General features: G+C 37.7%; 1 protein-coding gene across 10 annotated transcripts in view; it reads left to right on the top strand.

The window, feature by feature from the left end:
• TCF12 (transcription factor 12) overlaps positions 1 to 14850 on the top strand; it is a 158648-nt gene that overhangs the window by 130883 nt on the left and 12915 nt on the right. For 4 of the 10 annotated variants that reach the window (XM_030954931.1, XM_030954928.1, XM_030954929.1 and 1 more), the window contains 5 exons: positions 1296 to 1360; positions 5458 to 5536; positions 10118 to 10191; positions 11117 to 11188; positions 11920 to 12126. In XM_030954931.1, the coding sequence (XP_030810791.1) occupies positions 1296 to 1360; positions 5458 to 5536; positions 10118 to 10191; positions 11117 to 11188; positions 11920 to 12126 (497 nt within the window). The remainder of the gene's footprint in view (positions 1 to 1295; positions 1361 to 5457; positions 5537 to 10117; positions 10192 to 11116; positions 11189 to 11919; positions 12127 to 14850) is intronic. The other 6 variants (XM_030954933.1, XM_030954932.1, XM_030954938.1 and 3 more) reach the window with 3 other exon arrangements.

The following is a 14850-nucleotide window of genomic DNA, read 5'->3' as shown; positions in this document are numbered from 1 at the left end:
CACAGTCGAGCCTGTGCTCGACTGTGGTGTGACTTAGTGGCCACTGTCCCTCCATAGTTCAGTGCATGTGTGTGCCCGTGTAGGCAGTTCTGGCACTGAAGTTTGCAGGGCTGCTCTGGAGAAAAGCAGGAAGGCTGCTTCCAAGGGGAGGTTGATAAAATGCATCGTAAATTCCTCTCTTAACAGTTTTAGAGATTACAGAGTAGCCACTATGGTGGCTGGTTTAGCCTCCTCTGTGCTCACCTAGGAAGCAAGAAATGCAGGATGATCATCTGTTCCTTGCACATATTTGCTCGTCTTGAGATACAGCTGTAGAAGTTAAATGCTTGTAGATGCTCCGTGTCAGTTCGATAGGATTTGCACTTAGCTTCATTTTAAGGAAGTGGAATTTAGTTAGGCTGACTGTTAGCTTTGATTTGGAAACATGTTTTAGACCAAGATCTTTAAACAGAACCCAGTTAGTGAATCTGCATGGGAAATTCAGGCTGGAAAATCCAAGTTTGTCACAAACTTGGAAACAGTGAGCCTTGCATTATTTAGATTTCTGATGTGAATGGCTTACATTCACATTCAATACATTTTTTGGCTTTAGAAGTTGATAATTGGAGAAAGAAGATTTGCTTTTAAAGGGTCTGTCTTCTACAGCAAAGCAGATATTTCTGAGGATTCAGTTCCTCTCTGTGTTTCCAATTGGCAGGGCTTCAGACTTCCTCTTGGCTTAATGGTGTGTGGAGCAAAAGGGCACGCAAAGCTGCTGACATGCAACTGAGAGCAGGGGTGACAGAAAGCTTGGTGCATCAGAGCTTTTCAGGGACTTCTTAAACTAAAGATGAGAGCACAACACAGGGAATTAGAGCAGGGGGAGCAAGGAGACACACAAGGAACTGTTCTGTGAATTTGGCTTTAAGAATTAATTAAATGCGCAGCACTTCAGTGATAGCAGTTTAGAAATAAGCTGCAATAATGTAATTTTCTGATTTTCTTTTTCATATTTCATTAAAATTAGACTATGATCCTAGAAAATAATTTGTCTTTTTCTAGCTACTTTCACTTGTTGGTCCTTAAATTATCACAGTGGTTCTGTGTTTGACTTTTAAGAGGAGAGCATCTAAATGTAAATCTAATTGTTTTAATTAAATTTTTAAGTCTAATGAGAACTGATTCTATTGACACTGACTTCCTCAGAAAATCAATTTTAAAAGTGGTTACTCAACTCTATGTGATGAATAAAATAATAAAACTAAATAAAATTTCAGCTTTAAAAATAAGTGTTGGGTTTACTTTCCACATTACAGGAAACAGAGGAAATGGTGCTGGAAGCTCACAGACAGGTGATGCACTTGGAAAGGCATTGGCATCTGTAAGTAGCAGTCAGAATATTCAGATCTGAAACACATATTTTAATCCATTATTTATGTGTCATTCATTTCATAATATCAAATCAGGAATTTTCACATATGAAGGCAAGACAATATACTATGATGCAATTTCTTATACTAGAAAAATGTCTTTTTTTAAATGCAAGTGAAAATGCTTTTATTTGAAGAAGACTTATTCTGAATTGCTTTTTCTTCAGGTGATCAAAAGATTTAAGGCGGATTTGGTTTAAAAAGCTGATTAGACAAAGTAAAAGATAATCACAAAAAGTTGATCTTTAATTTTTTTTCCTATAGTGTTTTAGGTGAAGTTAAATATTTTTAACATTAGTCTTAGAGCAGATCCTGCCTCAAGGTTTAAAATGTTTTCTTAGTGGCCTTAGAAAACAGAGAGGTTTTGAATGCTGTATTGTATAGCTATAATCTATGGAAGAGCCTTTAGAATGGTTTATATGCATAAATTTAAACTTTTAACTCCTGTTGGAATAATGTAAAACATGGTAAGTATCTTCAATCTATTGCAAGTTCTGTTTCCATATACATGCATACACTAATTATTTTTTCATTAGTACGATCAGATGTACTTTTTATAAAAGAGTAATTGATACACAGCAGCAGAAATTTCAGAATTGGGAATGGTGGCTGGGGAAGCACTTTGTATTTCTTGTATGGAGCAAACTTTGCAGCCCTAAATGACTGTCCCTGTGTTGAGTTCTGCATCCCTCGCCTCATACCAGTGAATGCAAATGTGCATATTCATGCAGATCATGTTACCCTCGCATCCCTCAGAGGGTCATATGTTAAAAGATTACCAGATCTGATAATGTCTGTAATGTCCATATTGGGAGGGAGAACTCTGACCTACTGGCTTTGAGGAGAAAAATGTCCCTGTTGCTTTCAGGGATTCAGCAAGTAGATAACAATTTGGGAGTCCAGAGGGCAGTTAACGCTCCCTTTTGGTCTGTTTGAGACCTGTCAGAAAAGAGCTGGGATGGTTTTGCCTGCTAGAAATGGCAGTGCTCACATACTGCAGGCTGTTCACTGCTCTGCAGATGTATTTGGGTGTCTGCTGCTCTGCAGCCGGAACAAGATTTTGTTGTTAAGTCTGACACGCTGGCCAGTTAGACCTGCGGGACTTTGTGACATTTTCCACTGCTCTCCTTTTCTAAATGATTTTCTCATCCTTTCAGGTATTTTTGTCCAAGTCACTAGCTGAGAAAGCCAGGCTGATGTTTTGAGGAAAAACTAAATATATTGCGAGTGGAAGTCAGGGCAGAAATGTTTAATCTAACTGGTGGGTGGGCTCTGGTTGTCATAGAAACTTGTTTCTGTCATCCCGTGTTGTTGCTTGGCAGGAGCAGCCAGGTCATTCCATAAATCATTTCTGTCATAGCTGATGGTGATGCATTCCATCTGCTCTATCAGTGCATGCCATAGTCTGCACACTTCAAATCCCTCGCCTCATCCATCTGCTTCCCCCGCACCCCGCAGCACGCGCACCCAGCACACTCCCTGCACTCCCTCTGCGAGAGCGCGGCTGCGGCTGGCCCAGGAGGGAGCTGGGCTCTCCTGCAGGTGAAGCTGACACACATGAATTTTGACAGCTAGGAAATCAAGAATATTTTTCTGTTTGAACAAAGTTTTATTCGAATACTGCGATTGTCGTGCCTTTTTTTCCCCCCTAAGATGCCACTGTGTCCCTTTCTGTTTTGGCTTTAAATGCTGCTGCTGCAACTGTTGAGAGGAATTTCTAGTTCTAAAATTCTGTTGATGTACATCTCACAATAGGCCTTTCATGTGTGAAACATCAGAGGATACGACATTTGTTCTTCAGTTTAGGTATTAAAGACCATACAGAATAGTATGTGATTAAACATGTAAGGCCAGATAATACATTTGCAAAGGTTCTTTTATTTTAGGTTTAAGCCTGGATAATTGTGGTCTTAATCTCAGGGTAGGCAAGAAAGAGAATTGTACATGAAAGTATTTACACAAAGTTCCCAAAGCCCTGTGGATTATGCATTAGTTTGGATAATGAACTAGTATAGATAGAAAGAAAAGAAAATCTGGGTATTCGTGCCATTTCTAATGTGTTTCCCTGAACATTTGCCAAACAATAACCCTTTAAGATTGTGCCCATGGAGGGTTATATGGCAGGAGAAACATCTGGTTTATTTCATTGCCTAATGCCAAATCAAAACACTTGGTCTTTAATTTAGAGGAGATCAAACAGGAGGACTGTTTAACTTTGTTGATTATATCAGACCTCTTTGTGATAACTTATGTTTTGATTCCTACCTCAGCACTGGGGTAAAGGCCTTTGTACCGTCTCGGTAGTTAAATAGCCACTGGTCCCTCCACAAAAGAAAAGAAAATGTAGGGAAGTTGACTTCTAAAAGTAATTCATGAATTAAGTTTCTTTGTTGCTTTAGACTCAATAACATTAACATAACAAAGCCTAACTGAAATGTACACTGTAGTGTTTAAAAAATTGGACTAACAGCTCCGAGGTTTGGCTCTGCAGGCTCTCAATTGTGCAGCTTTTGTCTAAGAGCCTTTTCATTAGACCCTGGCATATTGGCACCCCACTGATTGGAATGGACCATGACTGATAGGAGGAGGAGTCTCATTTGTTGCAGTAAAATGAGTCATGTTACCGTTTAAGCCTGGCAGAAGGTGTCAGGGTTGTTCATCATTGGTCATTTAACAGCACAGCAGCCAGGGTCTGAATGCAGAATGAATTCTGACCTCGTATTTTAGCTGGGGCTTTGCTGTACTGTAGATTTTCCCTGTTATAAAATACAGCAAAATAAAATTGGCAGGTACGCCTGTGGAAAATGAGCAGTTTCAAAGAAAACTTTGTGGCCTTTGACTTTATTTTAATTTTCTGTATCTTATCTGTCTGAAACTCTCTGCAGTTCTTATACTGACACCCAAGATTTATTTTTATGCTGATGTACAATGCATGAATTTCCTCCGGTAGTATGAGGTAGTTTGTTCTAAATATATTTCCTTTCTAGCATGTATGAAAAGGAGGAAGCATTTCCATTAGGGAACTGATGGTCTTTTCTAATGGAAAAGTACAATATACCAGGAAGGAGCATGTGGTCTATCAGGTCCTGGTTTTGTCAGTTCAGAAAATACAATATGGAACTTAATGAAGTTATTGTCAGCTAAATGCTGAAATGTCATATTGTCTGTGTGAAGAGACATCAACCACACTGCCAGTGAAGATTTTTTTAACTGCCATCTGATGACTAACAAATCCTGGTCTCTGCTCAAGTAAAACAGGTTTGAACTGATGACCTATAAAAATATGTTCTGAAGTCCATAGTCAGCCTCTAAATCTATTAAATTCCTTTCATAAAATGAATTTGCCCAGTGTCTTGAGATTTTAATTTTTAATTAAAGCTTTAAGCATTATGTCTTCTATTTTTACCAATAGTTTTTAATTTCATTATTAGCAAGAAAAGAATTGTTGTAAGTTTAGTATCTCAAGAGACCAATTGATACTGAAATAAGAGAGAAGCATGTTATGTGCTGCAGTACATTGTAAGAGGAACAAAATTTCAAAATTTTTTTTTGTTTGGTAGGTACCAATAACAAGAGAGCCTGAATGCTTTCTTGGTGTTTTGTGAAGGATTAATTTTTAGCAGATAACATGTGTTGACTGCTAAAATCTCTGTCTAAAGTTTGGAAAGTCATTATTCATTGGCATTTTCCTAAAGTTTTGTTTGATATAATTAGCTGTGTACTGTGAACTCTTACGTGAATCGTTCCCCTGCAGAGACAAAAAGGCTGTAATTTCTGCTGCTCTTAAACGAGCAGGAAGGTCGGTAATACTTGTGTCACTATGAAATACAGACTGTGCTTATTTGGACAGCTGCTTGAAAATGAAAGTTCTTTGGACGTTTTTAGAGCCTTGAGTGTAATAAAGCAGAGCTATGATTGAAGGATCAAATTGCATTTTTTATCAATCCAGAATCAAGAGTGACAATTAAAACATGAAAAAGAATCCTAACAGCGTTTTTCCTGTGTATTGTAACATATATTGATATATAATCTCTTTGTCTGTCATCAGATTTATTCTCCTGATCATACCAGCAGTAGTTTTCCATCGAATCCATCAACACCAGTTGGGTCACCATCGCCTCTTACAGGTACAGACTGGCCATTTGTCAATACCTTGTTTGTGGTTTTGAAAATGTCCTGTTGGAAATCATCATTAACTTCCTTGCATAACTGCTTGTGCATTTTGGTTATTTTTCCATTGTAAAAAGAAGATTTATAAATCCAGATTCTTAGACATTTTGTTAGGGGCACTCACTTGAGTCCTGGCATCTTGCTTTGAAAATCAGCAAATTAAAATAATGTTTGGAAGCATTAACTGGCCATACATGTGAGGGCTATAAAGATGTCTGTATGGATTTGCACTGTTGGAGAGAAAGAAGAGTGATTTGCTTTGATTTGATTGAGTTTTTTTTAAAGCTATATGTTAAAGCTCTGCATCAGCTTTCAGTGACAAACACAGCAGATGTGTGTTCCCTCTAATGAAAATATAGTAGGCTATGAGACTATCCAACTTGTACACAAGATAGCTTTTCATTCATATATTTCATGAATGTTTTCATTCTCTGGGAAAAGAATTTCTGGCATTTTTAAAAATAAATGCTGTGTATTGCAGGCACCTCTGTCACCTGTGCTTTGTGTGTTTGTAGTGTGAATGTGGGAAGAAGCATTCCAGTGTGGAGATGAACTGTGGGCAGCTGCCTACAGCTATTAGTGCTAGTGCAGCTTTCACAGACACTGTGGCCTCAGCTGTCTAGTAAAAGTTGAACAGCTGTTCTCCATATAGAGAGGACTGTGAAAGCTCCATTGACTTAAATTTGTTGTTTAACAAAGAACTAGAATTACAAGTAAGATGATGTAACTTTAACCCTGTTCTTTCCTATAGTGCAATTTGTTAAATTATTTAACATTTATACAACAGTCTGTTTCCATGTTCTCTGTTGTTTAGTACATCCATGCAGGCTTCTGGCCATTGGTCACTTTTTTGTAAATGTTGTGCTTCTTGTAAAACAATAAAATTACCTTAAGGTGAAAAGGGTACAGAATGAGTTTAGCTGAATGCTTTTGTAATCTAGATGAATAAATTAGTAAAGGTATTGCATGCAAAACGCAGTCATAATCATATGGCTGTGAATATGCATATCTTTATATGCAGTGTCACTCAAAGCCTCCATCATTCATGCTTCACTCCTGTTTAATGGACACTGCTCTGGTTTTCTGTGGATGTAATGGATTAATGAATATCTGACATGGCTTACCTGAGCAGCTGCTTTGGGCATTTCTTTTCTATTATTGAATAATCCATGTTGAATTGAGTAATGATGGGATTAATGGGATTTTTGATTTAGTGATTACAGTTGACAAAAATGTTTCGTGTATTCTGTTGTACTGAAAAGGCAGATCAGACCAGAAAATTATTATTATTTTCTTTTTAACATCAAAGCAAGTATTGAAAATATTTTGTGGCTGGAAGAAAGAAGTTCTGGCATTTCCAAGTATTTAAAAATTATAAAGATCCCAAAGAGTTTTTTTTCAAGAGTTGCCTAATGAGATACTGCACCTCGTTTTGTAAGCGTGAAAGCACTAGCTAATTTCTGAGTTCAGAATACAAATTTGAGGTTACTAAAATGTGTTTTTCTTTTGCTGTTGTTGTCTTTGCCTGTTGCAGCCTGTATGAAATGTACAAAATTTGCACTTTATGTTCCTTATTCTGGATTCTGTTGATTAAGACAGTAGTAGACATAAGTAAATAATACTGAAATCCTTTTCAGGCTCAAACTTAGCATCTGCTTCACATTTATACCGTCCCATCCCCTTTAATTCCAGTGATACAGAATTTATCAGGCCTTTGGTAAATTGCTCCAGTAGTTAATTACCTTCATTTATGAATCTGGACTTTTATCTTTATTCCCAGATGAGTCACTAAGAACACGGTGAAGCACAATGTGAAGTAATTACTACTGCATTTATTGCTATTTATACTCCTGGTAGCCATTTTCTGTCTTGACCCAAAAAGTTATTGCAGATAAAACAAATGTTTTATGTGTACCGAAATAATATATTTTGGAGCATTTTAGCCTTCGTTGTCATTTTCCCCTTTTGCATTTAGGTATTTGTTTAGTTGGCATTCACAGTATTACAGATTGCTTAAGTCATAATTTGCCCATGCTTTAATTGTGAGTTAGGGCAGGAGTACTCAGTTTACCAGGGAGAGCACTGACAGATACCAACGTCATGAGACCTTGGGGTTCATAAGCTCATGACTGACTCTTTGGCTCTGATGTTGCTGAATGAGGATTAATGACGTTTTTTAATTCAGTTAAGTAAAAGCTTGGAAAACAACTTGATGAAAACCCCCAAGTATTATGAGACAATAGTGCGTGTCTCGCCTGCCCTGCCCTCATTTAATTTCTAATTTTACATAAACATGCCCAGAGCTGAGCATCTTGCATAGTTTTAACGATTGTGTACACACGCATGTGAAGTTTATATAGGGAGCTGAATGGTGGGAGCCTCGGTATTTTAAGAATCCTTCCGCAGGATCAGAGGCATTCAGGAGGTTCAGTGGGTTCTGAGGATGCAAAGCCAGCCCTCTGCAGCTCTGAGTGTGTTTGAAAGGGGAGCCAGAGGATTAGTGTTGGGGAGACTGGGGGTAAGAACAATACTGCAGTGATTGCCGTCGGTGACCCCTGTAAATCCTAACACTTGCCTGGCTTATTTGTTTTTTAATGCTGCTGTGTTGGTGCTGCCCTAAAAGCTGCAGTTGTTAATTGCAGGGCTTGTGGTGCCAGGATGCTTTTTAACATAATTGGTGGATTTCATGCACAAACTTCTAGGAGGGGGAGTGGAATGAGGCAAGCAGGAAATCGGTGCCATCTGGCAACGTGCAGCCATGGAGGCAGAGTGCCACCGCTCGGGAGGAGCACCGGCGCTGCCGAGGTGTCACTGAAAGCTGCAGGTCACAGTTGGGTTGGTTGTTCCCTCTCTTCTTTTCTTTTTGTCTCCTTCATTAGATGCCCCACTCCCAGTTTTGTTCTGGGCTTACACTACAGAAATAGGACTTTCTTCAGTTAAAGCCCCCAAACAAACGGAAGAAGTGCACAGGGTTTCAGTCTGTTTGCTGCTCACCTGGCCACCTTCCTGCTTAATCCTGTGCTGCTGCTGTGCTGCAGGAAGTGGTACTCTGAATTCTGATAGCAGCAGTGCTCCTGACCATAGTCCTGTGTCTAAAAATAGCATTCTGAGCAGGGAAAAATTTGAACATTATGCTGAACCAAAATGCTCCATTGTTTTTTCATTAATGGTTATGCAAAAATAAGTGGGACTCCAAGCATTATTCCCAAGTTCAGGAATGAGAGCAATGCAGACGGAGACTAAAGGTCCAGACCCAGAGTAGCTGTGTGAAGTGAAAGTCGGTAATTATAAACTTACTCACTGAATTCTTTGTATTTTAAAAGAGAATTCCAACACAATTATGGCAGCTCTGGACTTTCATGAAATAGGAGATTTTTATTATTTTTTAATTAGAAAGGAAATATTTAGGTATTTTAATAATTTTAATAGCTACGCAAGCTGCACTCTTTTTGTTAAATAAAACCTTGTCTTTAAAAGGTAACTACTTGCAGCTCTCTGAACAAAGGAACTGTAATGTTATTAAACCTTTTCCCAGTTTTCCAGACGCACAGCTCTGGCTGTTATTGAAAGAACAAGCCCACAGGCTCTTCCTTTAATGAGCTGCGTTGGATTGTATATCCATAATTTATTAATGTAATTGCTTTATTATTACATTTGTATGGCTGAAAGGAAGCTGTCTCTAATGGCCATAGAATTTCATGTAGTATCTTTATAAAAGATGCATTATTAGTTGGTGAGAAAAATGCATGTTGTACTACTTCAGGCTTTGTGTTAAAAGTACTGCTTTATTAGGTATTACATTTCACATCTAATTATTTTTAAAATTTACATGATAATTAGGTGTATTTATGTCAGATTAGAATGGCTGTGTTTTTGGATTTGAAGTGTATAGGTAATATGAATTCAATTGTCAATTTGTTGCACAATCAATGATTCTTCTGCTGTGATTTACCTTAACTATATTTGAAATACCAAATGGGAATGACTTAGATATATTTTTACTTTTCTAAATCTAAAATGGTATGGTATACAACTAGACTAGGTAAAGCTTTTAGATCCAGTTTTAAGTTTTTGCGTTTATTAGAGAGGTGTCATAAAAATGGTTCTCCAGTTCTCCTTAACTTGGTGCCTATTTGATGACTTTAAATATTTTTGTTGTGTATTTTAACAATATAAAAAATGCACATTCATATACTGAACAGAGTCTGAAGAAGAATTCAGCAGGTCTTTTTTGGTGACACAGGCAGAAGCAGGTATTTCAAATATGGTGTGTGTGTACTTGGTCCACTTTTTAATGTTGAAGTACTTAGACCATGTCACCGCTTTTGTCACTGACAGTGATCTAACCCTGCAGATGCCAGGATGTGAAAATTATCCCTCAGTTAAGGCAGAATGAAGGAATTTGTCCTCCTTTGTATACCCATATGTTAGCTTACCTTTATGCAGAATATGTTGGGTTTAATTATGTTGAGAAATACAGTCTCTGCTTCCCACTTCTGCTGTGTAAATCTGTGCACTAACCTAGACAATTTTGACAGGTGCCAGTCAGTGGTCGAGGAGTGGAGGACAAGCCCCCTCATCTCCCAGCTATGAAAACTCTCTACACTCCTTGGTAAGAATTGGTGAAAGCAACATAGTACTTTTTACTTAGGAGTTGAAGGCTTGGTTTTGTATAAATCCTGCATATCATTAAAGGAAACAGTAGGATAGCATTACAAATGAATTCTTTGCTAACAAATGGCCTGTTCAGTTGAACAATATAAGACATGCAGGGTGTGTCTTTCACCATCTGTTCCTTGGGCATCAGGCTTCTGTGCTGAGGACAGCTGGTGCTAAAGCGCTGTTATGAGATTCTGGTACCTTTTCACAAATCCATAGCTAATTCTTATCTAAAGTTCAGTCTGGAGAAAGATAAAGACTTCATGCCTCCGCATTTACTTGTCCTTCCCCCTGTCTCCTTCAAATGGCTGTCTCTAGGGCTTGTTTGCATTACACTGTTATTGAAGTATTAATACATTTTATTTGTAATTATTATTTGTTGTCAGGAATGTTCATTTATTAATTAAACATTTTACAGAAAAACACACAGGCAGTAATCTACAGCATTGTAAATTTTCTTCTTTTGAGGATTCAGCAGAGGATTTCACTTCCTGACTTCCTTCTTACATTTCCGATACAATATTGGGAAGGAAACAGGGAAAATTTGAGGGAACGTTTTGATTACTTGCTTAATATTTCTAGTTTCCACAGATGAAATTTCTATTTTTTTCTGTCTAACAAGAATAAATTATAAGTTAAATCAGATTTCTTTTCTTCAATATTTTTGCGATTAAATATAATTGTTATGTACATCTTAGAATCCTAACATAACTGCAGTGTTAAATATTAGCCTTTTCTTATCTTAATATAATCAGATCTCTGTTGCATTAACTTGACTAACAATTTATTGCTGACATGCACATCAGCTGTTTCCTCACCTCTTTTTTGAATTAATCTTAACCTGTGCTTTGCTTCCTGTTCTGTCTTGACTTTGCCAGAAAAATCGAGTTGAACAGCAACTTCACGAGCATTTGCAAGATGCAATGTCCTTCTTAAAGGATGTCTGTGAGGTACTATTTCACTTTAGATGGTGCCTTTTTGTGTTTCAATTAACGCTTCCTTCGGATTCCCCATTAAAAACTTAAATTAGTGTAGTGTGTGACCCATCTTTTGACTCCAACATCCTGCTATTTCAGTGTCTAGAGCTGCAGTGTCAGAATTGGTTTTGCTTTGGGTTTTTTTTTTTGTATTCCTTTTAATAAAAGAAAGTAATTAAAAGAAAGTAATTTTAAGACAGACTTTGACAGTAACACAACTCGCTTTTATCTCTGAAATACCTAATCCGTTTGAAGGTCCATTTTAAAAAATAGTAACTTGAAGTTTTGTCCAGTTTTTTTTGTAATGCAGATTCTCAAAAAACCACTGCCTCTCTTAATTGTTTCCAGCATGGTGAGGCTGATTTTATGATCATTCTTTCTTGTCCTGCATTAGCTTATTTTGTAGCAATTCCTTTTTTTCGTTTCATGCAATATAATAGCAGCTGAGTAACATTAACCTTATAGTAAGCTTCACTTTCAAAGCTGCCACCTATTTGTGGAATGAATGCTATCTTGAACAAAATCTCCAGATAATATTTTCTTTTCCTGTTTGTTTGTAGTGCTGGTAGGTGCTCTCAAAGTCTTTTGATACTATTTTGATACCACATTTCATCTTCTATCTTTAATACCTCCGAGCTAGACTCTGTTGTGGTGGGAGAGCCTGGGGATTTATTCAGTAATGGCTGTTCCTGTCCCTCTTGCAGCAGTCCCGGATGGAGGATCGCTTGGACAGACTGGATGATGCCATCCACGTGCTGCGGAACCACGCCGTGGGGCCTTCCACGAGCCTGTCAGCTGCCCATGGAGATATCCATAGTTTGTTGGGACCATCCCACAATGGGCCAATTGGAAGCCTGAACTCAAACTATGGAGCATCCAGCCTTGTAACAGCCAGCAGACAAGCATCCATGGTAATGATGTTATAAAATACGTGTATGTTTATGCAAAGCAACTACAGCCTATGCACTGAAACTATTGTAGAGCCTGCTGAGGCAGAGCTGGGCTGGAAGACTAATATTTATCAGGAAGAAACCACTTGAGATTCTTGTGGAGGAAAAGATGGCAGACAGCTTGCACCTGCTATGGGTTTCCAATTAGAATGTTGGAGTGGGGGTGGGCAGAAATGAGGGGGAGGAAAAAGATGGGAAAACTTAGACTTTGGCCTGGTCAGTGGCCCATAAAATCCTGCTGTGACCATATGCAGAAAGCTGAAACTTTCTGCTGAGAGTGTTTCAGCTTATACATGCATTTTTTCCAGATGTGTAATAATTGGCAGAACCATTTTCTCCTTGAAATGGTGAATAGGGAGATTGAATGGGAAAAGCAGTCGAGAAGGACTGAATTTCAAGTGTTCTGGTCTGGAAAAGCTGTTTATTGTAAATTGGAACTAGTCTTCAATAGCAGATGCTGGCAGAGGACTGGGAGGAAGCTGTTGGAATGTGGAACCATAGTGTGCGCAGGCTCAAAATTTAAACTTTTTTTCTAAACGAAAAGGAGTTTGAGCACAGCTGTAGTGTAAGTAACAATGAAAAGGAAACTACTTTCAGATTAATCCCCAAGAAGGGTGAAATAATTCAATCCATCTCTTTTTGTTTCTTTAAAAATGTGAACTGTTCCGAAAAAATGTAGTTGAGCTTTTTATAGATCAGAAATATGCTAAAAGCATTACACAGTAAACAAATCTATTTGTAGCATTGCTCACTTCCCTTTTTCTTCCTCTTCATTCCACCCTTCTCAAAAATGCTTAAAGGAAAAAGAGCTTTTAAAAACATGCTTGTTTTAGTGGTGCCATGTGTTTGCATGTTTACAGCGTAATTTTAAAGACCAGTTACATGCTGTGAAATTTTCTGTTATAAAACAGATTCACAGCTGGGTACTGTGTGATCAAGGCAAAATTTCACCTATCATCAAAATAATTAGGTACCCCAATTGCTGAAGGGTTTGTATTCTATAAAACAGAATTAGTTCCAGGCTCTCCCATTCGCACGTCACACATCCATTTAGATTAATTTCAGGACCACTGCAGTAAACATCAAAAAGAACTGCTTGCTTTCTATAAGCTGCGTGGGTTTGGGGGCTTTGGGGAGGGGGTACTTTCCAAATGCACATCCAACTTCAGCTTTCTATACAAGTTCACAGTTACTTTTAGTAATGAAAGAAGTGATGCATAACTACTTTTGAATTTTTTCACAGTACCTACAGAGATCTAATATTTAAAGAATGTTGTTAAAGTTCTACCATGTTCTAGGGTAGACTGAAATTTAGTCCTACAAAAGAAAACTTTTTCCCTTCTGCTCTTGATGTGGTATAAAGTGAGTAACTGAAACTGCAGTGACAAGTTTTTTCTGTGACTTGAGGAACCTTCTGATACTGCTAAGCCAGACACAGTCAAATATATCCAGATAGTGCCAAAATGTACCTGAAAATCTCAGTTTCTCTTTTAAATCAGTTACAATAAATATTTTATCAACTCAATTTTTATTAAAATAGGAGACAGTGGAAAATTACTCTCCAAAATGGACAGAAGTTCCTTGATCTTCTCTAGTTTAATGTAGTTGTGTAACTTAAATGTAATGCAGACCTAATTTATCATCTAATTATTTGACTGACATAAGCTTGTCTGTTAGAAATAAATTTAAATTAAGAAAACAACAAAAAAAAATTTGCCTGTACATTTCATCCTCACTTGGTGAAACAAACTTGCAGATCAGTTTTGGCTTGTAAAGTGAGTCAGCTAAAGAATGTCTTGGATTAACCTTAATTTTGTTACATCAGAATAATTGGCTCCAACAGAAGGCATCCAGTTGTGGTCTTGCCCAGTCCCCAAAGAGCGCCCTTTGACATCATTGGCAATTGCAGGAGCTCAGCGTGGCTGAGGATGGAGTCCTGAAATAGGTGCAGAGCAGGGGCTGCCACATCTGGCTGTGCTGCAGGCTGATGGCTCTACTGGTGATGACTGCATTGCAGTCATGCTCCCCAAGTATCAGGGGTAATTCTTCTTCAATAACCAGTTCATTTCAAACTCTTATTTACTATGAGGTTGGTGTTCTTTTTAAATAGCAAGTAGGAGAGCAGAGGATTTGACACACAACCTGAACTGTAAGATCCAGCCTTCATTCCAGATTTAAATACTGCTTTACTTGAGATGACATCCAGTAAATTTTAAGAAAATAATGAGTATTGGGCTAACATAGTGAGAAATGTCAACATTGATAACGGTGATTACCTATTTTTGAAGTTTTGTTTGACATAGGGTCAAGAAATGTTCGTTGGAATTCAGCACTAAATGAAACTTCCTTGTTGAAGGAGGGTGGGATCTTTGCACAAAACATTTTTGCTCTTTAAAAAAAAGTAGGGAAAAAAATAAATTTAATTTCCCTTGAAGATGATGATCTTGGCAGAAGGAGCTAGGAAATGAGTAATTTAACTCCTTTTTATGTAATTAGTGTAACCAGGCATGGTTTTATTTTAACATTTGCTTAATTTTTGAGCCAGATTTATTTTACAACTCTAGTTGACTTCATTTCCTGCTTGCTCTGAATGGTCTTGTTTTCTTTTTAGCTGGGCTGGCCATTAGACTTATTCAAATAGATTTTTAATATCTCAAACTCATCAAATATTTGCTAACTGGCCTT

The sequence above is a fragment of the Camarhynchus parvulus genome, chromosome 10, assembly GCF_901933205.1.
Source record: "Camarhynchus parvulus chromosome 10, STF_HiC, whole genome shotgun sequence".
Lineage (NCBI taxonomy): Eukaryota > Metazoa > Chordata > Aves > Passeriformes > Thraupidae > Camarhynchus > Camarhynchus parvulus.
This window is presented reverse-complemented; position numbering and strand designations above follow the sequence as displayed.